The sequence below is a fragment of the Lepidochelys kempii genome, chromosome 20, assembly GCF_965140285.1.
Source record: "Lepidochelys kempii isolate rLepKem1 chromosome 20, rLepKem1.hap1, whole genome shotgun sequence".
Taxonomy (NCBI): Eukaryota; Metazoa; Chordata; order Testudines; family Cheloniidae; genus Lepidochelys; species Lepidochelys kempii.
The window spans coordinates 4,254,485-4,277,742 of NC_136399.1; the positions used below are offsets into that span (position 1 = coordinate 4,254,485).

The window sequence follows — 23,258 nt, forward strand, 5'->3', positions numbered from 1 at the left end:
CATGTGGGCAGACCTTTGTGCCCTGCCTGGGTGGTCCAGCGCTTAGGGGGCCAGCCAGGGAGCTGGGAGATGCTCCTAGCACAATGGGGTCTCGGTCAATCCTATGACACAGACGGGGGCGGAGGGGGCACAAAGAAATCGATGGGACATTAGTGGATAAGGTGACCTGCTCACAGCCAAGCCACCAAACCCTGATCGAGTCTGGTGTAGGCGCCCTGACTGGGGAGGGATTTGGAGGAGGGTAGCCAGGCTGGGAAATTCACAGCCAAAGTTCCCCTAGTCCAGCCAGGCTGCGGCCAGGGACCTGGATGTGTGTGGGAGAGAGACAAAGACAGAGCCTCACTCACTCACTCTGCGCTCCAGGTTTGGGGAGGGCAGCGGCAGGGCTCCTTCTGGATTGCTGGGGAGGGGAACCGTGGGCTGGCTGGGCTCCCCACACCTGCCTCCTCCTGGCTCCGGTCCCTCCTTCCTGGAGAGGGGGAAAGTGGGACCTTTCCTCACCCCTTCCCCGTCTGGAAGGCTCCCATCTTCCCGGACGGGGGGACCCCCTCTGGTCACTTTCACATTTCCCGGGGACTCCCCCCACGTGCTCCCCACGTTGGAGGGGGGGGGCAAGCAGCGTAGCGCAGCAGCCCTCGCTTCTCCCCCCCCCCCGAAATGTTTTATTTAACACGCTGCTGTACCGGAAGAAGAAGCCATATTTCTCCTCTCCAGCCCCGAGCCACCGCCAGCCCCGGCCATGGCCAGCCCTGCGCCCTAGCCTTCCCGGCGGTGGCTGGAGAGGGGGAGCTTGGCGGGGGGGGCGGCGCTGGCCCCCCGGAAGGAGGGGGAGCGCTCCGGGCGGCCCCGGCGGCTCCTGTTGCGCGCAGAGCCGCGGCTTTGGAGAGACAATACCCGCGGCGCAGGGCGAGCCCCAGCCGGGGCGCGGAGAGGGGGGCGCGGGGCTGGGCGCCCGGGGCTGGGCGCCCGGGCAGGATGCGGCTCCTGCGGGCCCCGCGTGTCGGCGGGTGAGCGCCTGCCGGGAGGAGCGGAGATGCCCGGAGCCCTGCAGACAAAGGAGCCGGCGCCCCGAGGGGAGGAGGCGGAGAGGGGCGCAGGCCCCCGGGTTTAAGACCCTTTGGGCCGCCGCTGGATTTGCCGCTGGGGGATCGGTCCCCGCATTCGCCGCCGGCGGGGGGTCCCGGCCTCCGGCTGCGCCGCTCACCATGACCCGGGGGAGGCAGCTGGACGCGGGCGGCGGAGGGGCCCAGGCACCCACCGAACCGGCCCGGCCTTAGGAAAGCGGCCGGGGGGCCGCCCCCCTTCCCTGCCCCGCCGGGGTCCCCTGTCCCCCTCCATCACCAGTGCGCTCCCCGGTCCCGGCGCCCCCGGAGATGTGTCCCCCAGGCGGTGCGGCCCCCTCTCCCCCTTGTTGCCCCCTCGAGGCCCCCCCACAGGCCCCCTCCTCCTCCCCTTCTCCCGATGCGGCGGGCGCCGCGCAGGGACAGAGCTAAGCGCCCCGGGCGCCCCCTCGCCCCGGGCGCCCCTCGCCCCTGCCCCGGCTCTCCAAGGCGCTGCAGCCGCTGGGCCCGGGGTACATGATGTTCAAGTACCGGATCCGCATGTTCTTCAACGAGCTGAAGCTGCTGGTGCTGATGCGGCGGGGCCGCCCGGAGCCCGAGCCCGGAGCCGGGGGGAGCCGGGCGCTGGGGGGCAGCGGCTGCGGCTGGCCCCCCTTCGCCGACTGCTCGGCCCGGCAGGACGATGAGGCCGAGTACTACGGGGGGGTGGCCGAGCCCCGGCCCCGCAGCCTGGCCTTGGAGGAGAAGGAGCCGCGGCCGCCGCCCCCCGGCCAGCAGCCCGGCCAGCAGCCCGGAGCCGGGGGGGGCCTGGACACCGTGTCTCTCAGCAGCAGCCTGGACAGCGGCATGAGGACCCCGCAGTGCCGGATCTGCTTCCAGGGGCCCGAGCAGGTCAGTCGGCGCCTCGCTGGGGTTACTAGGGCTGAGGGGTGAAGGGGGTTGCCAGGGCTGAGAGGTACTTGGGGTGAGGGGTGTCAGGGAGGTTACTGGGGGTTACTAGGGGTGAGGTGCCAGGGGGTTACTAGGATTACTGGGGTGAGGTGCCGGGGGTTACTAGGGGTTAGGAGTGTCAGGGGGTTACTAGGAGTAAGGGTTGCCAGGGGGGTTGCTGGGGGAAGGGGTGTCGGGGTTACAAGGGTGAGGGGTGTAAAAGGGTTACTAAGGGTGAGAGTTGCTGGGGGTGAGGGGTGTCAGGGGGATTACTGGGGGTTAGTAGTGGTGAGCGTTGCCAGGGGGGTTACCAGGGGTGAGAGTTGCTGGGGGTGAGGGGTGTCAGGGGAGTTACTGGGGGTTACTAGTGGTGAGGGTTGCCGGGGGTTACCAGGATTATTAGGGGTGAGGGGGTCGGGGGTTTACTAGGTTTGAGGGATACCAGGGGATGAGGGTGCCAAGGGATTCTCAGGGGCAGGGCAGGCAGGGTCTGTGCCTCGTGGCAAGGGTGACAGGTTCTGTGTGCCAGGCAATGCCAGGGTCTGTGCCTTGTGGCAAGAGAGCCGGGTTGTTATGGTGAAGATGTCCAGGGAGGGTATTTGAGTTGTCCTCCTGGCTCTCTTAAGAAATGCCAAAGCCCAGATGAAGATGGTCTTAGTGGGCACTGTGTGTCCCTTATTTTGAAGAATGGTTCCTTGCAGGGCCATGTCCCCTCTAGCCCACCCGCTGCTCCCCCCTCAGATCCCGGGACTGGGTCATACCCACCCTTGGGGTGCCACGGATGGACTTAGCGCTGCTTAGGGGGTGGGTTGGCAGGACGGGTCTGGGCATCTGGGGGGATGTGTCCCGATGGGTACAATCAGTGGGATGGAGGAGTATGCAGCTTGCACTGAAATCCTGGGGGGATAAAGGACACTCTGGAGCTTTCAGGGGCTGCACTGGGGTTACAATAATGCCCAGGCATTAGCCATACCTAGCTTGTGGGTGTGTTGTTTGGGGCCGGGGCGGAGAAGCATTGTGTCTCAGCACATGCAGGCCTGGCGTGGAGCACCGTACTGATGGCTCGCCGGCTGCCCTGAGAGCATGCGGTGTCCAGCAGTCCCTCCCCCCCCCCCCCCCCCACAACCAAAATGCAGCCACCTCTGGAGGAGCGCAGCCGCCGCTGAGCAGTGCGTGAGGGTGGATGCGTGAAATGGCCCTGCAGCGGGATGTCTAAGGGATAGGGTAATTCCCTGCGTTGGAAGTGGGGTGCTGGGGATGGCGCTGTGAGTCTTGTGAGAAGAGTTGGAGGCTCTTGAATGGCCAGAGGCAGGTAGTGGTTTCAGAAGTGTCTTGTCCCAATAGCAGAGGGGCCTAGGCAGAGTCCTCTGTGGCAGGGGGCCTCAGGGGAGATCTCCCCATGCTGAATCTCCAGCTGGCCACAGGCACCTGGCAAGTATCCCATGTGAGTAATGTCCGGGCCTAACCCAGCAAGATCTCCTGCGATCCTGGCCAGCGGGTGCTCTGAGACGCTTAAGACCCGGTGTCTGAAACTCCAGAGGGGAAGCGCTGCTTGCCTCGGGGAGCCGGGTGTGACTGCAGACAAGGGAGATGCCCGGCCTGGCGCTGAACTACCTGGGCCAAGCTGATGGGAGTGCCCCTCATCTGGACGGGCAGGGGGAGCCTGGGGGAGGAGGGGAAATGAGAGAAAAGCAGGAGGTTGGAACCATGGGGTAGACGGGAGGCTCCCTCCGTCCCCACCTGTTGGCCCCATTTCTTGGCAGACACAGACCTGCCTGCGCCGGAGGAAGGCGGGATATTTATGCTGGGATTTGGGAACCGTTAATTAATCCTTCCCCTTCGAGACCAGGCGGCCGCAGTACTTACCGCTCCCAACTCCCCTGCATGGAAGCCGCACAGAGCTTGTTCTTCTGGTCCTGGTGCTGCCGGATGCCCCGGGGCAGGGGGACTCCTGGATTTGAACAGGCCTGGGCCACGGAGTCATGGGAGGGAGCAAAGTCTTTCTAGGAACCGCCGAGGCGTGGCTAGAGCGAGGCACGTGGGTCCATGCCCCCCGGCTGGAGCTGGGCAGATTCAAGGAGCAAAGAGGAAAGGAGTGGGGCTGGGGATCTGGGGTGGGCGAACCCCAGTGGGAACCCCCTCCCTCTCCCTGGGGGAGTCCTTGGAGCATTTTAACCCCTGCAACTCCGAAGAGGGAACGAGGCCAGTGGGATTTTTATGGCTTTGAAGATGAGATTTAAGGAGTGATTTAGGGTTTGCACTGGGGCTGGGGGTACCGAGAGAGGGGATATTGACTGGGGTCATTTGGAGCTAATGCACCAGTAACTCCCTCCTGGCCGATCGGCGTAACGGGGGGTGGTAAACGCCACCGGTAAACGTGTGTGTGTGTCAGGGCGGGTTGCATCTCTGCCTTTGCTGGATACACCAGAACGTGCCGGTGGGGACATGGGGGCGCTTTTGCGCACATTCATGCGTGGCCCCCCCTGTGCCTATGCAAACACGTGGGCGTATGCGTGTTGGTGTACGTGTGCGACTGGACACGTGTGCGCCCACACGTCTCGGTGTGGAGGTGCCTACGTGTGACATGGATGTGCATTCACACCCGTGCTTGTGGCTCTTTAGACTCCAGCGGGGGGCTCCCGCCTGGATAGTCCCAGTGCCCCTGCAGCCTGCCAGGGCCGTGCGCCGGGGCGGGGGCATAGAGCACTCACTTACAGAGAGGCAGGGATGCCCGTGCGCCCAGTGGCACAAGGCACTGGAAGTGAGACCGCCGAGCCGGATGTACAGGGCCCTCCAACTTCTGCCCTCCGCCCCCGGCTCTGTCTCCCTAAAGTTCAGCCTGGTGCATAGATCTGGCCTAGAGGGTGATTCAGTGACATGGGACGGGGGTAATTGCGGACACGTCCCACCATGGGGGGCTGGGGACGTGTGGGAGAGACAGGGAGTTCCGTTCCCCCCCACACCCAAGCACCACCAGAGATTGGACCCCGGACAGATCCAGCACGTCTCCATCCCATCTAAAGCCAAAGCAACTCATCAGGGGCTGCCGGGCCTGTTGCATTGGTGCCAGCTCGCCCTGGGCTTGGTGACCGAGACGGCCCAGTCCCCGCCAAGGAGGCTGGGCTTTCTGGCCTCCCGAGGTCCTGGTATCTGAGAGAGGAGCTGTCCGGGCCAGGGCCAAACACATGGGCCAGCTGGTGCGGCAGGAGGGATGGCAGCTTGGCAGGGACGCCCAGAACCCAGCCAGGGAAGCACTGGGCACCGGGCTGCTCTTGGGTAGGGGATTGGGATCGTGGGAAGCCCCTGCAGGCACAGGCAGGCGAGTTATATGGGCCCATGGGCCTGTGCTCCACCAATATTCAGGAACGTGGGCCCTGCTCCCCCAGTGTTTGGGTTTATATTTTCAGAGCCGTCCCGTCCATAGGACGGATCGGGGCAAACGCCCCGGGCCCCACGCTAATGGGGGGCCCCGTGCTTCAGGGGGACGCGGGATCCTTGGCGGCCTGGGGGGTTCTCAGGGGGCCTGGCACCAGCAGCAGCGAGTGACCCGGCCCCAGCCTGCCCTGCTCGCCTCTTCCTGCCCCTGCTCTGCCCCTTCCCCCAAGCCCACGCCTGCTTCTTCCCGCTCCGCCCCACCTCTTCCCACCCCTGCCCTGCCCCCTCCCCACCCCCATTCCTCACCTTCCCCCAAACCCCCACCTGCCTCTTCCTGCCCCAACCTGCCCCATCTCTTCCCACCCCTGCCCTGCCTTCTCCCCACCCCCATTCCACCCCTTCCCCCTAAGCCCCCGCCCGCCTCTTGCCACCCCTGCTTCCCACCAGGCCCCAGGCCCTGCGCTGGCCCCCCAGGCTGCCCTGGAGCCCACATCTCCTGGTAGTGTGGGGCCCCCCAAAGTGTGTTGCCCGGGGCGGTTGCCCCGGTCCGTCCTATGGATGGGACGGCTCTGCTTGGACCCGTTCTGGGCACCACCAAAAATTCTACAAACCTGGCGCCCACAGGTTCCTTCTGGCCCCACCCACCAGGGCCCTGCCCCATCTGGCGTCCCACGGCTCCAGCATGGGAGCTCTCGCCCCAGCCCTTGCGGTGACTCCCCAGGCAGCTCCATCAGTTCGATAAGGTATTTCCTCTCCTCCTGGCCCGGCCCCTTCGCCCCCGCCCCCATTCCCTGCACAGGGCTGACCCCTCTCCATCCACAAGTCGCTACATCTCCAGGGCATCCTGCCCGTGCCATGGGGGCTTCCCCATAAGAGCCAGTTCGCAGTCTTAGGGTTCATCCTCCGACTGTCTCCAAGCCGAGCCAGGTTAATTCCTCCCCAAAACTGTCTTTGTCGCTCATCTCTGGGCTCCATGCTCCATTGGTGGGACCCCCTGCTCTGAGCAGGGAGGCCTACGCCATCCTGGATCACATGGCCCGTCTCTGTGACTCAGTTTACCCCTCGATGAAATGGGGGGATGTGGTGGGAGGCGTGAAACGGGGCGGGGAGGAGGCTGCAGAGATAGAAGCAGACCCAAGCCCCAGAGGGTGGTTCTGGCCAGGGCCCGAAGGGTTGGGGGGAAATCCCAGGGGCCCCCTCCCCAGCTCTCTGTGGTGGATGGAGCCTGGCAGGGAGTGAGTCATCAGCCCAGGGCGGTGCACGTTGAAATGTCACTTTAATTGGAGCCCTGTCGTGGCTCCAGGCGATGGGTGAGACATTCCCCAGCAGCACGTGCCATGCGGGCTCCATCGCCCAAGGACAGGCATCACCACAGGCTATGCCAGGACTCGGGGGTAGGCTGGTTTCCAGGCCCCCTGCTCTAACCCACTAGCCCCCACTCACTGGGAATTGAACCCAGGAGTCCTGGCTCCCAGCCCCCCAGGCTAACCAGCTACCCCCCACTCCCTTCCCAGAGCTGGGGAGAGAACCCAGGAGTCCTGGCTCCCTCTCCTGTGCTTTAGCCACTAAACCCTAATCTCGGGGTCCGTATCCTCCCGTGTGGATCCCCTGTCCTGCTGCGGCCTCTGTCACTCTGTTCTACCCCTTCACCTGCTCTTCTCAAAATGCGAGCCCTGGGGCCCAGGGACTGTCTCTCGCTCTGGGTCTGTGCAGCGCCTGGCACGACAGGGCCCCAAGCCTGGTTGGGGTCGCTGGGGTGCCACCATAATAACAGGAAATTACTCACTGAGCTGTGAGCAATGTGTGTATCCTGGCGGCACCCACCAGGGGCCTGGCGCTGCCCACCTGCTGGGCAAGGGACAGTCCCAGGCTTGGGAGGCGTTCACCTACGCCTTTCCGAGTCCTGAGGAGGGGAAACACTCCGAGAGCATCAGACAGTCCTGGATCCTTCGCTGCCCCATGTCCCACCCTGGTGCCAGTCGCCTTTAGCCACGGTGGCCCAGGGCAGCCTCCCCTGCAAAGGGGACAGCGCGTGGGGGAGGTGTTGGGGTGGGAGCTGGCAGGCAAGGGGGGATGGAGGGAGAGGAGGGTGCTGGTGCCACGTGGTAAGAGCCGAGCGGACTAGCGGGGGAGGGGGCGGGCCGTGGGGTGCTCAGCGGAGGGGTGAGGCAGTGGGGTTTTCAGACATGGCCCAGGACCTCATTGCGCTAGGTGCTGTATGTTATTTATTAGGTTTATTACAGTAGCACCGAGGAACCCCAGTCGAGGGGCAGGACCCCATCGCGCCAGGCTCTGTGTCTTATTTATGCATTAAGGGAGTGGGATTTTCTGTGTGGCCCAGGGGCTGCTCCTGGGGGACCAGGATGGGTCGCTGTCCCAATCCGGCGTCCGGGACTCCTGGAGCTCACAGTCCCACCCGCCTGCCCCGTGCGCCATCTCCAGGCATCACGTACAAGGGGGCCCTGCCCAGCGGCCCTGAGTTAGAGGTGCCTTCACCCCCATCCTGGCTGGGGTTAGGGGGTGGAGGGCACTCAGACACATTCTCAGATGTGTATGTGGGGGGGTCCTCCATTGTTCCCCTGGAGCGGAGAGGGGATGCGCCCCTGTTCTCCGGGGATTCCCCTGCTGTCTGGTTAGCCCTCAGGTGCTGGCCCTGCCGGGGTGGTTCCCTCCGGAGCGCCGAGCCGAGCTGCACGCTAAAACCGTGACTCCGGCCCCGGATCCCCCCGAGCCCAGAGCAAACCTGCAGCGAGTCGGGCGATCATTAAGGAACAGCGCCCATGAGAAACGGAGCAGGGGGCGTGGCGCCATTTTGTTTGTCCCACGTGGCCTTAACAATGGACCGGCGCAGGCTGTCCGAACTCCCCCTGGGGCTAAAGCTCCCAGGGGCGCCGGCTCCACCTGAGGCTCCGTTCTCTGGGGGCTGCTGGTGATTCTTGGCCGTTTGGTTTTTCATTTCTCCTGCAGCAGTGACGGGCGAACGCTATTTCCCTCCGGCGAGCTCCCCCGAGAACTGCGCTCTTGTGAAATGGCTGCTGTCTCCTATTGCTCTGCATGGAGCAGAAGTCGCAGGGGCCCTCGGGGATGCCCGGGCTGTCAAGGGCTGGGAACCAAGGGCAGGGGTGGCCATCTTGAAAGAGGGCAGCGTGCCTGGAATGTTGTGGGCAAAAATAAATGACCATTAGGCCTAAAAAATGCCTTTCAGAAGCTACCTGTGGCACCAGAGCCCTCCCTCTCTCTATCTCCATATTCAGGCCCGGCCCTGCCCTTGCTGCAAGTTAGAGCAGCCTAAAGGCTGCTCTCATTTGTGCTCTGCTTCCCCAGCCCCGTGGAACCAAGAATACCCAGAGTGCAATGCGCTTTGGCCATGGCCCCCAAGCCGCCCCCCTATGCCAGGGGCTGGGGTGCGGTGTGTGTGAGCAGAGCTGTCAGGCCAGCTTGGGCACCAGCCAGGCTGTTGCCACCCTCTTGAAGGCCCTTTGGGCGGCGCCGAGAATCCAACACTTTGCACCCTCCGAAGCAGACATCGGTTTGTGCAGCCATGGGCACCGCTCTCGAGCCTACCCGGCCTTGGTTAACCCCCAGCTGGAGTCTGGGTGGGATCACACAGGTATGGCAGGGGGTGCTCCTTGGATGCCAGGAGTAAATGCCCCGGGCCTGCTGGGGAGAAAGGGCGCGGGAGACTTTTATGCCAGATGGGGCATTTGGGGAGCCAGAGCAGGCCCCGGTGAGCTATACCAGGGATCAGAACCCCCTACCCTGGCTGGGTCCGTCTCTCTGCAGCCAACCAGGGTGGCAGGCGGGACGCACGCACCGGTGTGGGGTCACCCAGCCGTGAAACTGGCAGAGCGTGATCCGCCAGGCGGTAGCCAGTCGAGCTTGGCGTGTGGGCGTCCTCTGCCTCGTGGTACGGGGCCGGCGGGGAGAGGACCTCTGGAGGGCCGGTGATCCCTCTCTAGCTGTTGCAGTGACCGAGGCCCCTCTGGGTCAGCCGCTGTCTGTGGGTCTGTCCCCCACCTCTGCGGCCTGGGCTCTGCCGGGTTCGCACAGCCTGTCCAGAGCCATGCTGAGTGCAGCGCCCCGGGTACCTCAGTTTGGGGGGACTGTCTGGGTCCGGGGGGCTGGAGTCCTGGCTTGGGGTTTCCCATGGGGAGGAGGCTGCATGTCCCTGGATTATCTTCCCCATTGGGGAAGGGGTGTCAGCAGTTGTGCTGCGGGGTCCCGGCTCAGCAGGAGCCTCAAGGCAGCCGAATGCCTCACAACGGGCGCCACCCATTGCCCATCACACCCGTGCCCCCAGTGTGCCCTGGGCTGGGTTCTCTGGTGCACGGGAGGGGGGCCAAAGCCGTGGGTAGAGCGGCTGGGGGAGGGGAGCCTCATGGAGAGCCCCGCACTGTCTGCCGATCTGGCAGAATAGCAAAGACGCTAATTAAGGGAGAGGGAGGGGATGAGATGGGGCTGCCGGTGAGGGGGGGCGCGGGCAGCAGGGATGCCGGGGAAGCTGCAATCGGGGTCTGTCTGTGACCAGCTGCCAAGCGGGAAGCGCGGGAAGGAAAAGCCAAGTGCTGGTCATTACTATGCCAAAGTCGCCCGGCAAAGGGGAGGTGACGGGGTCAGGGCACTGGATCAGCCCTGCCGAGGGGACGGGCCTGCAGAACAGGGCGAGAGGTGGGGCTGGGATACCAGGGGGCTGCGGATCAGGATTGAGGGGCATTGGCAGAGCCGTGGGGGCAGGGCTGAGGGGTAGGGAGGCTGCGTGTAGGGATTGAGGGGCTCCGGCAGAGCTGGGGGGCAGGGCTAGGATGGCAGGGGCTGTGCGTGGGGAGCCCAGCACCCATCACCCAGCTACCCTGAACATTGCCTGCTCTTTTCCGAGACGCTCTGTAACGCTGTTGCATCTCTGAACAGCCGCCCCGGCCTCCCGCTCCCCGACGGGAAGGGATCCCCCCGGCCCAGCACAGAGCATAGCCCAGACTTCCTAGGACAATGACCCCGTCTCTGATGCTGCTGAAGGCAGCTGCCAGCACAGAGCAAAGCCCCCGGGGTTTCCTCGCCTCTCAGCCCCCCTCTCCACTTTGCAGACTGTCATCACTTCTCCTTAGAAGAGGGACTGTCCCCAGCCCCTGGCACAGCCAGCCCAGGCTCCTCTCAGCCCCATGCAGCTGGGGACGGTCCCACCGTCGGACCAGCCTCTGCAGCTCCCGCTGGGGGGAGCAGTCTGCAGTCCCATGCGCGGAGCTGCGGCTGGGGTAGGGTTCCTGGGGGGCACTATCGCGCTGCCGTGCCCCCCACCACATGCCACGGGAGGATCAAGCCAGGATTTTGCACCCAACAGGGATAGTTAGAAAAAAATTAATATTTTCTGCAAAACTTGATGGGACTCAGAGTATCATCGTGGGGGCTTCACCCCTCCCCCTGCTGGGCACCTGCTCAGGGATACACAAAGACGGGGCAACACCATCATCCATCCAGCCCCCTTCTATCTGTCCATCTCTGTACACACCCATCTATCTATCTATCTATCTATCTATCTATCTATCTATCTATCTATCTATCTATCTATCCCCATCCACCCCCTCTATCTATCTATCTATCTATCTATCTATCTATCTATTCCCATCCACCCTATCTATTCCCATCCACCCCATCTATCTATCTATCTATCTATCTATCTATCTATCTATCTATCTATCTATCTATCTATCTATCTATCTATCTATCCCCATCCACCCCCTCTATCTATCTATCTATCTATCTATCTATCTATCTATCTATCTATCTATCTATCTATCTATCCCCATCCACCCCCTCTATCTATCTATCTATCTATCTATCTATCTATCTATCTATCTATCTATCCCCATCCACCCCATCTAACTATCTGTCTAGCTATCCTGCCATCGCCATGGTATCTAAGCACCAATTTCCTGTGGTTGTAAAACTGACCGAGATCGAGATCGCTACGTTTTTTTCTGGGGAGAGGGAGGGAGGCCATGACCCCTGTGACCCCTGCTGAGGGGAATCGCCGGGGCTCTGCTCGCCCAGTGTCTCCATGATGCGTCGTTAGTGCTTCCTGTCAGGAGGCATGAAATATTTATGCTAATTGCTCCCCCCGTCAGCGCATCAAGCAGACGAGGCTAATACGCCGTTGTTTAAACGTTAGCGGCCTAATGGAGCGTGGCTCTTGCCAGGCGCTCGCCGGGGCTGCAGAGCGGGGAGGGTCGGCGTTACCCAGCATCCCCTTGGGGAGCGTTCCCCCCCCCACCGCCCCCACCAGCTCCTAACCCCAGGGCCTGTTTGCTTTGCAGGGGGAGCTGCTGAGCCCATGCCGGTGCGACGGGTCCGTCCGCTGCACGCACCAGCCCTGCCTGATTCGCTGGATCAGCGAGAGGGGCTCCTGGAGCTGCGAGCTCTGCTACTTCAAATACCAGGTGTTAGCCATCAGCACAAAGAACCCCCTGCAGGTGAGCGGGGGGGCGCCCCGGCGGTACGGAGCACGGACACACGCGCCTTCCGGCACGCACTGACGCGGACCCCCAGGCCCGCACTCGTGTGCACACAAGCTAGGCACACGCCCCAACACTGATACAGGGCCGCTGCGCTCCTAGACACGGGAAAGCCCCTCAGAGCCGGAGTTCGGGTGCTGGCCGCCAGGAGCGTGGGGATCGGCAGCCGTGCTGAGCAGAGAGGCGGCTGCTCCTGCCTCCGGGCCCCGTTCGGCGGCCGCCACTTTGAGGCCTCAGGAGAGGAGCATGAGCTGGGGCGGGGCGGGGAAATCCCAGCTGACAACCCCCGGCTATCCCAGCCTTTCCACAGCTCCGTTGATGCTCCTCAACCCCGACCTGCAGCCCCCCCCCCGCCAACCGATGGGCCCCTACAGGCAGCACTCCCTGGCCCCGGAGTGCAAATCGATTGCTCGGCATCCAAATGTTCCTCAGAATCTACTCGGCACTGACTTGACTTTATCCTGGTGCACTGGCAGCAGCTTCCCTTCCCCGGGTCCCCTAGCCCCTGTGATTCCCTCCCCGCAACCCACTGCAGCTCCAGCCCCCTCCCCCCAAAACCAGATCCCTTGGCCTCTATGATTTCCCTGCCGTGCCCAGCCGCTAGGGTCTCCGTCCCCCACAGTCCCCAGCTCCCATTCTTCCCAGCCCCGTGCAGTGCCCAGCCCCCTCTGATCCCACCCCACACCCGATCCAGTAACCCGTCGCGGCGCCTTCTTCCCTTGCAGTGGCAGGCAATTTCCCTGACCGTCATCGAGAAGGTGCAGATCGCGGCCATCATCCTGGGTTCCCTCTTCCTCATCGCCAGCATCTCCTGGCTCATCTGGTCGTCCCTCAGCCCCTCGGCCAAGTGGCAGCGGCAGGACCTGCTCTTCCAGATCTGCTACGGCATGTACGGCTTTATGGACATTGTCTGCATAGGTGAGAGCCCGGCCCGTCAGGTCCCCCCTACCCCGGCCGTGGGCTCCCTGGCTTCCCCCGTGCACCCCCTCTGGCTGGAGCTAGGCAGCTCACCCAGAGCAGAAACTGAAAGGTGAATCCACCTCATCCCCCCACCCTCTGCTACCCAATGGCCTCCCCCTTCGGCTCTGAGGTGGACCACGTTGGGTTCCCGTGGTGATGGGTAGGGCGGGAGCATCGGAATACAGAGCACTAGGAAGCGGGACCTACTGGTGGCGGGGGGGTGTTGGGTGATGAGGGGCAGGGTGATGCCATGGACGGAGCGCTAGCCTGGGACTCAGGAGAACTGGACTCGGTGCCCGGCTCTACCACTGCCTTGCTGGGTGACCTTGGGCAAGTCACTTCCCCGCTCTGTGCCTCGGTTTCCCCACCTCTTCTCTATAAGACTGTAGGCTCCTCAGGGCAGGGACAGGCTCTTCTGTGTACAGCACCTCGCTCAGTGGCGTCTTGGATGGGATCTCTAGGGGCTAGTGCTGTAAACGAACAAGCCAGGCATTCCTCAGTGGCCATAAAGCCCCACCTGATTGTGATGATGCCTGTTAATTAAAAGCGAATAACGCGGACTCAGGACGGGCAGCGTTCAATGATGGACTCTGCAGGCAGCAGAGATGAGACGATTACTGGCTGGGGCTTTGTGGCTGGAATGATGAGCCGCCAGCTGCAAATGAAGGGATGGATTGTAAATTTCCGATTAAGTCAGCGGCTACGTGTGTCCCATTGTACCCACATTAGGAAATGCGAGAGGTCGGACTCGCAGCCAATGGGCAGTATCCTGTGATGGTGAAACAGGAGAAATGCTACTTAGAAATGTTCGCATGTATTTGGTGCCTTCCCCACGTGCGAAAAATTTACAGTAATAGGTCCTGTTACAATTAGGAATAACGATTATCAGATAGAACAATATGGTAGAATAATAATTAAGAGATAATAATAAAACGCAATTATTATAGTTTAATAATACTCTAATAAAATAATAACTAGAATAATTGATAATTATTCTAATAATTGTGACTAATAGTCTAGTATAATAATAGGTCATGATACTTATATTGCAATAACTTAATATTAAAATATTAACATAATAAATTACTAGAATGATAATTAATACACACTAATAACATAATTTTAATAAAATAATACTTATATTTTAATAATATAATAAAACACTTAATAGCTAGAATAATAATTAATAGGTAGAATTAAAAATAAGAATGACTAGTCAGACAGCCCATTCTGAGACGATTATTTATTTATATTACTTTTATGCCTTTGGGCCTCAACTGAGATCAGGGCCCCATTGTGCCAGGCGCTGTACATCTATGTAGCAAGAGAGAGATCTAAAGAACTTACAATCTACATGGACAATGGGTGGCAAGAGAAACTGAGGCAGGGACATGCCCAAGGTCACCCGGACGGGCAGTGGTAGCGTACGAAGGAGGGTCTCAGATTGCTGAGATGGAAAGCCCTTGTTCGCCTTCTGATCTGCGAGGAGGTGACGTGACTAATTAGTAGTAGCCAGGTCTGCTGGCTGAAGGACGTGTGTCCACAGCCTCCCAAGCCCAGGGCCTGTTTCTCCATTGCCCGGGTCCTCGTGTGACACACAAGGGCACAGCCAGTGTCAAATGCTGTTGTGGTGTGGGTGGTGTGAATCGCTGCGCAGCACGCAGGGAAGTGGAGAACCAGCCCCCTTGTGGGCGCTCGCTCCACTTGGGTCATGGAGCACCAGGGAGGGATTCTGGCAGCCAGTCCCGAGGTCTCTGCTCGTTACCGATCCTGCCATCACGAACCGGAAAGCACAGCCCCAGCATTCATGAGCAGCCCTGCAAAACCGAACCAGCATGCGTATGGAGACTCAGCACTTATTAAAAACCCTACAGTAACAGACCAATGGGTGCAGACTCCCGCACTGGAGACCCTGCGATAATAAGCCAGTACACAGAGCCCCAACGCTCCTGGGTAGCCCGACAATAACAAACCAGCCTGCAGTGATAAAAGGCTCAGATCCAGGGCCTCCGTGACTCTCCAAGCCCTCGGCTCCAAAGCCACGGCTTCTCCGTTCCGACCAGGTCCCGGGCTTGGGGGCTCGGTGGAACCACCTTGCCCTGGCTGGCTTGGTGCTCACACTCCTGGCCCTTGGCAGGGGGGAGGTCTCTGCACGGAAACAGGGCAGGGTACCCACACGCCCACCATGCCCAAGGGCCCGTTCAGTCACAGGGACTCCCGTCATGGGAGCAATATGCCCACCCAGGCCAAGCAGGGCTCAAATTGAAGGACCTTGCCCCTTTTCTGAGCCCAGCCACTGGGTCAGGCCTGTGCACATTTAAGCGAGACATGCCATGGCTGTGTCAGCAGTGTGCCCTCGTTGCCAAGAAGGCTAACCGCATATTGGGCTGCATTAGTAGGAGCATTGCCAGCAGATGGAGGCAAGTGATTATTCCCCTCTTTTTATTCGGCACTGGTTGTCACGGAGTGTGGGGGAGTCCAGGCCCTGCACCCCTCTTCCTGGGATCCACTGAGACTCTCAGCCAGCCAGTAAAACAGAAGGTTTATTGGACAACAGGAACAGTCCCAAACAGAGCTTGTGGGTACAACCAGGACCCCTCAATCACGTCCTTCTGGGGGAGCAGGGAGCTTAGACCCCAGCCCTGGGGTTCCCTGTGTTCCTCCACCCAGCCCCAAACTGAAACTAAACCCACCCAGCAGGTTCCCTGCTGCAGCCTCTGTTCACATTCCTGGGCGGAGGTGTCACCTCCCCCTCCCCCTCCTGGCTCAGGTGACAGGCTCTCAGGTCTCCCATCCCCAGGGCACATTCCCAGGTCAACACTCCCCCCTCCCTGCTGAGTCACATCGTCACATCTCTCCCCCCTTCGAGACTGAACTGAGCGGGGTCACGCTGACCAGTGACCTGGGGAAGTTCGGGGCCCCCTCTCCGGGACAGCGCATCCGCTATCAGGTTGGCACTTCCCTTCACGTGGACCACGTCCATGTCGTAATCCTGCAGGAGCAGGCTCCATCTCAGGAGCTTGGCGTTGGCTCCTTTCATCTGGTGCAGCCAGGTCAGGGGAGAGTGGTCGGTGTAGACAGTGAAGTGTCGCCCGAAGAGATAGGGCTCTAGTTTCTTGAGGGCCCACACCATGGCCAGGCACTCCTTCTCGATGGCCGCGTAGTGTTGCTCCCGGGGTAGCAACTTCTTGCTCAGGTACACGATGGGGTGTCTCTCCCCCTTTTCATCCTCCTGCATTAAGACCGCCCCCAGTCCCGTGTCTGAGGCGTCGGTGAACACCACAAAGGGCTTGTCAAAGTCTGGGTTTGCCAGAACTGGGCCACTGACCAGAGCCTCCTTCAGCGCCCGGAAAGCCTCCTGGCACTGCTCGGTCCAGACCACCTTGTCTGGCTTCCCCTTCTTGCATAGCTCCGTGATGGGGGTGGCGATGGCGCTAAAGTGGGGCACAAATCTTCGGTAGTATCCTGCCATCCCAATAAAGGCTTGGACCTGCTTTTTGGTGTGGGGAGCGGGCCAGTCTCTGATCACCTCCACCTTGGCTGGTTCCGGCTTTAGGCGGCCGCTCCCCACCCGATGGCCCAGGTAAGATACTTCCGCCATCCCCACCTTGCACTTCTCCGCTTTTACAGTCAGCCCAGCCCCCTGGAGTCGGTCCAGCACTTGTCTAACCTGGGACACGTGGTCCTCCCAGGTCTGGCTAAAGACACAGATGTCATCAATATACGCCACGGCAAAACTCTCCATCCCCCTCAGGAGCTGGTCCACTAGGCGCTGGAAGGTGGCCGGCGCTCCCTTGAGGCCGAAAGGCAGGGTCAGGAACTCATAGAGCCCCAGAGGGGTGATAAAGGCCGATTTCAGTCGGGCATCTGCATCCAGCGGCACTTGCCAGTAGCCCTTTGTAAGGTCCATGGTGGTGAGGTACCGAGCTCCTCCCAGCTTGTCTAGGAGCTCGTCCGGCCTGGGCATGGGGTAGGCATCAGATACAGTGATGGCATTGAGCTTCCGATAGTCCACACAGAACCGGACCGACCCGTCCTTTTTGGGGACCAGCACCACCGGCGAGGCCCAAGGGCTGGCAGATGGCTGGATCACCCCCAAAGCCAGCATGTCCCGGACCTCTCTTTCCAGGTCCTGAGCAGTTTTCCCTGTGACTCGGAAGGGGGAGCATCTTATCGGCGGGTGTGACCCTGTCTGCACCCGGTGGACAGTCAGATTAGTGCGTCCAGGCTGGTTGGAAAACAGCTGTCGGTACGGATGCAGCACCTCCCTGACCTCAGCTTGCTGGGCAGGGGTTAGCTGATCCGAGAGGGGAATTGTTTCCAGGGGGAAACCAGCTCTGGTCCCAGGGAATAGATCTACTAAAGGGTCATCTCCCTGCTCTTCCCACTGTCCACACACGGCCAACACCACATTCCCCCTGGCATAATATGGCTTCATCATATTCACATGGTACACCCGGCGGTGGTGCGCCCGGTTTGACAGCTCCACCACATAGTTTACCTCATTGAGCTGCTTGACGACCTTGAAAGGGCCCTCCCAGGCGGCCTGTAGTTTGTTCTTTCTCACTGGGATGAGAACCATCACCTGATCCCCGGTGGCGTAGGCACGGGCCCGTGCCGTGCGGTCATACCAGACCTTCTGCTTCCTCTGGGCTCTGGCCAGATTCTCCCTGGCCAGACCCATGAGTTCAGCCAGTCTCTCTCGGAAGATCAGGACATACTCCACCACTGACTCTCCATCGGGAGTGGCCTTCCCCTCCCATTCGTCTCTCATCAGGTCCAGGGGGCCCCTCACCCTCCTGCCATATAACAGTTCGAAAGGCGAAAATCCGGTAGACTCCTGGGGCACCTCCCTGTATGCGAACAGCAGGTGAGGTAAGTACTTGTCCCAGTCCTGCGGGTGCTGGTTCATAAAGGTTTTCAGCATCATCTTTAGCGTCCCGTTAAACCTCTCCACCAGCCCATTGGACTGGGGGTGATACGCTGAGGCCCAGTCGTGCCGGACCCCACATTTCTCCCACAAGCACCGGAGCAGGGCCGACATGAAGTTGGAGCCTTGGTCTGTCAAGACTTCCTTGGGGAACCCCACTCGGCTGAAAATGGTCAGGAGCGCATCGGCCACGGTGTCTGCTTCAATGGAAGCTAAGGGCACTGCCTCGGGGTAGCGGGTGGCAAAATCTACCACCACCAGAATGTATTTCTTCCCCGACCGGGTCGTCTTGCTGAGAGGCCCCACGATGTCCATGGCCACCTTCTGGAAAGGCTCCTCTATGATGGGCAAAGGTCTCAAAGCCGCTTTCCCCTTGTCCCGGGCCTTCCCCACCCTCTGACAGGGGTCACAGGATCGGCAATACTGCCGGACCGTGGTAAAGACCCCGGGCCAGTAAAAGTTCTGTAGCAACCTCTGCCGGGTGCGCCGGATTCCCTGGTGCCCTGCGAGGGGGATGTCATGGGCCAGGTGCAGGAGCCTGCGGCGATACTTCTGGGGGACCACCAGCTGCCTCCTGATCCCACAGGACTCTACTTCCCTTGTGGGAGCCCATTCTCGGTACAGGAACCCCTTCTCCCACAGGAACCTCTCCTGGCAGCCTCTCCTCATGGTCCGTACCACCCTGAGGTCGGCCAGGTCCCTGAGCTTCCGCAAGGAGGGGTCTTTCCTCAACTCGGCCTGGAACTCAGCAGCTGGGGCAGGGACGGGGCCCGGTTCCCTCTCGCTGGCCAGGTCTGAGGCCTCCGCCTCTCTAAGCCGTGCCCCTCGGCCCTCCCTCCCCACCAGGGTAGGGTCCTGCGCCTCCGGTGTGATACCCTCCCCGAGGTCAGGGCGCAGTGCCCCTCGCCGGCTCTGGCTACGCGTCACAACCAGGGCGGCCTGGGGCTTGCTTGGCCAGTCCTCTAGGTCTCCCCCCATCAAAACTTCAGTGGGCAAATGGTGGTGTACCCCCACATCCTTGGGGCCCTCCTTGGCCCCCCATTTCAGGTGTACCCTTGCCACGGGCACCTTAAATGGGGTCCCGCCCACCCCTGTCAGGGTCAGATAGGTGTTGGGCACCACCCGATCTGGGGCCACCACCTCGGGCCGGGCCAGCGTCACCTCCGCGCCCGTATCCCAGTATCCATTGACCTTCCTCCCATCCACCTCCAGGGGAACAAGGCACTCTCTCCGGAGGGACAGCCCCGCGCCCACCCTGTAAACTGAGCACCCTGAGTCCAGAGCCTCCAGCCCTCTGGTGGAGCTGGCCTGGGGTACTCTTCCCTCCGGGGCAGGTGGTAAACTGGTAGGCCCCCTTTCCTGGGTCGTCTGCCCCTCGTCCAGCTGGGTCCCTACCCAGTTAACCCTGGGTAGGTTGGGTCTGCTCAGTCTGTCCCTGAGCCCGGGGCACTGGGACCGTACGTGGCCTCTCTGGCCACAGTGATAGCAGCTCAGGTCACGTTGGTCCCCTCGAGCAGGTCGGAGGGGCCCGACGCCAGGCGTTCCCCTTGGGAGGGGGTTCTCCCTATTTCCCCGCTGGGAGGCCCCCTGGTGACTCTCTCTCTGCATCGGGGGGGGCCTGTTCTTTTGGGGCTCCTCCCGGCTACCCCCTGACCGACTGTTCACAAACTCGTCGGCCAGCTGCCCTGCGTGCTGGGGGTTCTCGAGCTTTTTGTCCACCAACCACAGCCTCAGGTCGGAAGGGCACTGTTCATACAGCTGCTCCAGTACGATTAGGTCCAGCAGGTCCTCTTTAGCTCGGGCCCCAGCTGTCCACTTGCGGGCATACCCCTGCATCCGGTTGGCCAGTTGTAGGTAGGTGACCTCAGGCGTTTTACGCTGACTCCGGAACCTTCTCCGGTACATCTCGGGGGTCAGCCCAAACTCACGGAGCAGGGCCTGCTTGAACAGTTCATAGTCCCCTGCCTCCGGCCCTGTCATTCGGCTGTACACCTCCACGGCTTTGGGGTCCAGTAAGGGGGTGAGAAACTGGAGCCTGTCTGCAGGGTCAACCCTGTGCAGCTCACAGGCATTCTCAAAGGCCGTCAGGAAGCTATCTATGTCCTCCCCCTCCTTCCGCTGGGCCAGGAAGCACTTATCAAAGTTCCTTGCCGTCTTGGGTCCCCCCTCACTCACCGCAGCCGGGGTCCCACTGCTCCTCAGCCTGGCCAGCTCCAGTTCATGCTGTCTTTGTTTCTCCTTCTCCTGACGCTCCCTCTCCTTCTCCTGACGCTCCCTCTCCTTCTCCTCCTGCTCATGTTGACGTTGTTTCTCCTTCTCCTCCTGCTCATGTTGACGTTGTTTCTCCTTCTCCTCCTGCTCATGTTGACGTTGTTTCTCCTCATGTTGACGTTGTTTTTCATGATCCTCCAGCTCCCTCATTTTCATCTCCCTCTCCCATTCCAGCCGCCTCCGCTCCAGGGATGGGGAGCCCCGCTGGGAGGATCCCCTGCTGGGTGCCGGGGTCAGGGTGCCCTCGGTATTCGCTGGGCTTCCCCCAACCCCTCCCCCGGACATAGGTAGGAAGGGTCTCGGGATGTCCTCAGCAGCAGTCTGACCCCTCCCAGCCCGGTCAGGCCCCAGGGCCCACGCTGCGTCCCCCGGGCAGCTTCCCTCAGGGACAGGGATCGGGTCATCCAAGCGATCCCTCTCCTCCAGCTGGGCAATCAGCTGTTCCTTGGTGGACCTCCCGAAGCGCAGCCCCCTCTGCCTGCACAGCTCCACCAGGTCGCTCTTAAGGCGTTTAGCGTACATCTCCCTGCTGGCCACTCGCAGGCCGGGCAGCTTCCCACGGTTTCCAGGAAAAGCCCCTCGTGTGCCCGTCCTTCTTGAGGTCACCGACTCTTTGCCAGGGTCGAGCTGCAGACTCCTCCGCCCCTGGGACCGCTCGCTGCAATCCCCTGGGGGACCCTGTTACTGCAAAAGTCTTTCTCTCTGGTCACACATTCCCAGGGGTTAACCGCCCCCCGAAACCGTCTCTCTCTGAATCTTCAGCACGCCTGGTCCCCGTCAATTCCCCTTCGTTTTACTGCTCCCCAGTCACTTACTGCAGGAAGCGCCGTTCACGGGGTGCAGTACATCCCACCGCTGCCACCAGTTGTCACGGAGTGTGGGGGAGTCCAGGCCCTGCACCCCTCTTCCTGGGATCCACTGAGACTCTCAGCCAGCCAGTAAAACAGAAGGTTTATTGGACAACAGGAACAGTCCCAAACAGAGCTTGTGGGTACAACCAGGACCCCTCAATCACGTCCTTCTGGGGGAGCAGGGAGCTTAGACCCCAGCCCTGGGGTTCCCTGTGTTCCTCTCCCCAGCCCCAAACTGAAACTAAACCCACCCAGCAGGTTCCCTGCTGCAGCCTCTGTTCACATTCCTGGGCGGAGGTGTCACCTCCCCCTCCCCCTCCTGGCTCAGGTGACAGGCTCTCAGGTCTCCCATCCCCAGGGCACATTCCCAGGTCAACACTCCCCCCTCCCTGCTGAGTCACATCGTCACATCGGTGAGGCCCCACCTGGAGTATTGCATCCAGTTTTGGTCCCCCCACTACAGAAGGGATGTTGACAAATTGGAGAGAGCCCAGCGGAGGGCAACGAAAATGATTAGGGGGCTCGGGCACATGGCTTACGAGGAGAGGCTGAGGGAACTGGGGTTATTTAGTCTGCAGAAGAGAAGAGTGAGGGGGGATTTGATAGCTGCTTTCAACTACCTGAAGGGGAGTCCAAAGAGGATGCAGCTCGGCTGTTTTCAGTGGTGGCAGATGACAGAACAAGGAGCAATGGTCTCGAGTTGCAGTGGGGGAGGTCTAGGTTCGATATTAGGAAACACTATTTCACTAGGAGGGCGGTGAAGCACTGGAATGAGTTCCCTAGGGAGGTGGAATCTCCTTCCTTAGAGGTTTTTAAGGCCCGGCTTGACAAAGCCTTGGCTGGGATGATTTAGTTGGAGTTGGTCCTGCTTTGAGCAGGGGGCTGGACTAGATGACTTCCTGAGGTCCCTTCCAACCCTGAGATTCTATGATTCTATGGCGACGGGCCTAACCCCAAAGTAGTGCTGGCCTTCAAGGGGTCACACCTCTCAATCTAGGCCCCATCTGCAACCAGCCCCCCCGCCCAGCCTTCCCCCTCCCAAACACCAGGCCTCCCCATGCCCTCCCCCAGAAGCCTGCAGTTGTCCATGGAACCTGAAGGGAATTAAGGGATCCAAATAGTCGGGCCTGGGCACATTTTCCAGAGCCACATTGGCATGAGTGAGTTCCAAGCCCTGCCCAACCACCATCCCGAGGGACCTGTTTGGCTGCCTGCCCCAGAGGGTCTCACCTCTTCTCTCCCCTCCCCAACTTCTCTCCCTTAGGGCTGATCATTCACGAGGGCTCCTCGGTGTATCGAATATTCAAGCGGTGGCAGGCAGTGAACCAGCAGTGGAAGGTGCTGAACTACGACAAGGCCAAGGACCTGGGGGAGCCCGTTGGCAGCGGGGCGGCCAAGGCCGGGGGCAGGAATTCACGGACGAACCCCTCCTCCGGGAGCGAAAGGAACCCCCGGCGGGGTCAGCGGGTTAGAACGATTTTGAACCGTCACTGTGGCTACACCATCTTGCACATCCTCAGTCACCTGCGGCCGAACGAGCACCGGGTCGGCTCCAGCTCCGGCCGGGAGGTGGTCATGAGAGTGACAACTGTATAACGCCGCGTGGCCGGCGGACGCGGGGGGCTGGCGCGAGGAACGCCCCGGAGAGCCGCTCCTGCGGGAGGGCTGCATCCCAGGGAAGGGCGCATGCCAGCAGTCTCTGCCCCACTGTTTCCACCTCATCTTCCTACTCTGGAGGCTGCCCTCTCCGCGTCTCGGCCCGCACCCGGCTAACCTCCCATCAATGTGAAAATTCCCGCGGGGGAAGGGACCGGGCTGGCCCCTTCCTGCTGGCTTCCCTTGCAACCCTTCCCTGATTTGGGGAATGGGAGAAGATTGTTATCAACCCCCCCCCCCCCAGCGACGACAGATTCAGGGGGCCAAGAAGGAACGTGCTTACCTCATCATCGGTCAAACAAAAATCCAATCAACCCTCCCCAGCCCCAACTCCCCGCCCACCCTGACACAAGTCTCCACCCCGGGGACGTCAGCTGGAAAGGCTCTGAACTCCTCGTCCCCTCAAATAAGGTGCAATAAACACGTTTCTAAAGCAAAATGGGATCCGGCAATAAGATACCTGTACATTTCATCTTTAATTTAATGCATGAGAATCTGTCTCCCCTTTCCCTTCTCTCCTGTCGTGGGAGGATAAAGAATCATTTATATGCAAATGGTCGGCTACAAAGCCATCTCTCTCTCTCTCTCTTTCTTTAAAATCCTTAATCCTGCCAACTGGGAATTCTTGATGGGGGAGAGGGGGGCCGTAAGGGCTCAGCCCCAGGATGTGCAGGGGTGGGGGCATTGCTGTCAAACAGTCCTCAAGAAGTCTGTCTTG

At 60.9% G+C, this 23,258-nt stretch overlaps 1 protein-coding gene across 1 annotated transcript; it reads left to right on the forward strand.

Annotated features, from left to right (window-relative positions):
* Positions 1-688: 688 nt before the first annotated feature.
* Positions 689-23,095, forward strand: MARCHF9 (membrane associated ring-CH-type finger 9). Its single transcript, XM_073319121.2, has 4 exons — positions 689-1,952; positions 11,675-11,830; positions 12,598-12,790; positions 22,149-23,095. The coding sequence occupies exons 1-4, from the start codon at positions 1,578-1,580 to the stop codon at positions 22,478-22,480; spliced, it is 1,056 nt and encodes a 351-aa protein (XP_073175222.1). The 5' UTR covers positions 689-1,577; the 3' UTR covers positions 22,481-23,095.
* Positions 23,096-23,258: the final 163 nt, after the last annotated feature.

Coding starts and splice junctions, on each gene's coding strand:
- MARCHF9 (XM_073319121.2), top strand. CDS start 1,578: ATGATGTTCAAGTACCGGATCCGCATGTTCTTCAACGAGCTGAAGCTG. Junction 11,831..12,597: donor GCACAAAGAACCCCCTGCAG/GTGAGCGGGGGG, acceptor CTTCCCTTGCAG/TGGCAGGCAATTTCCCTGAC. Junction 12,791..22,148: donor TATGGACATTGTCTGCATAG/GTGAGAGCCCGG, acceptor TCTCTCCCTTAG/GGCTGATCATTCACGAGGGC.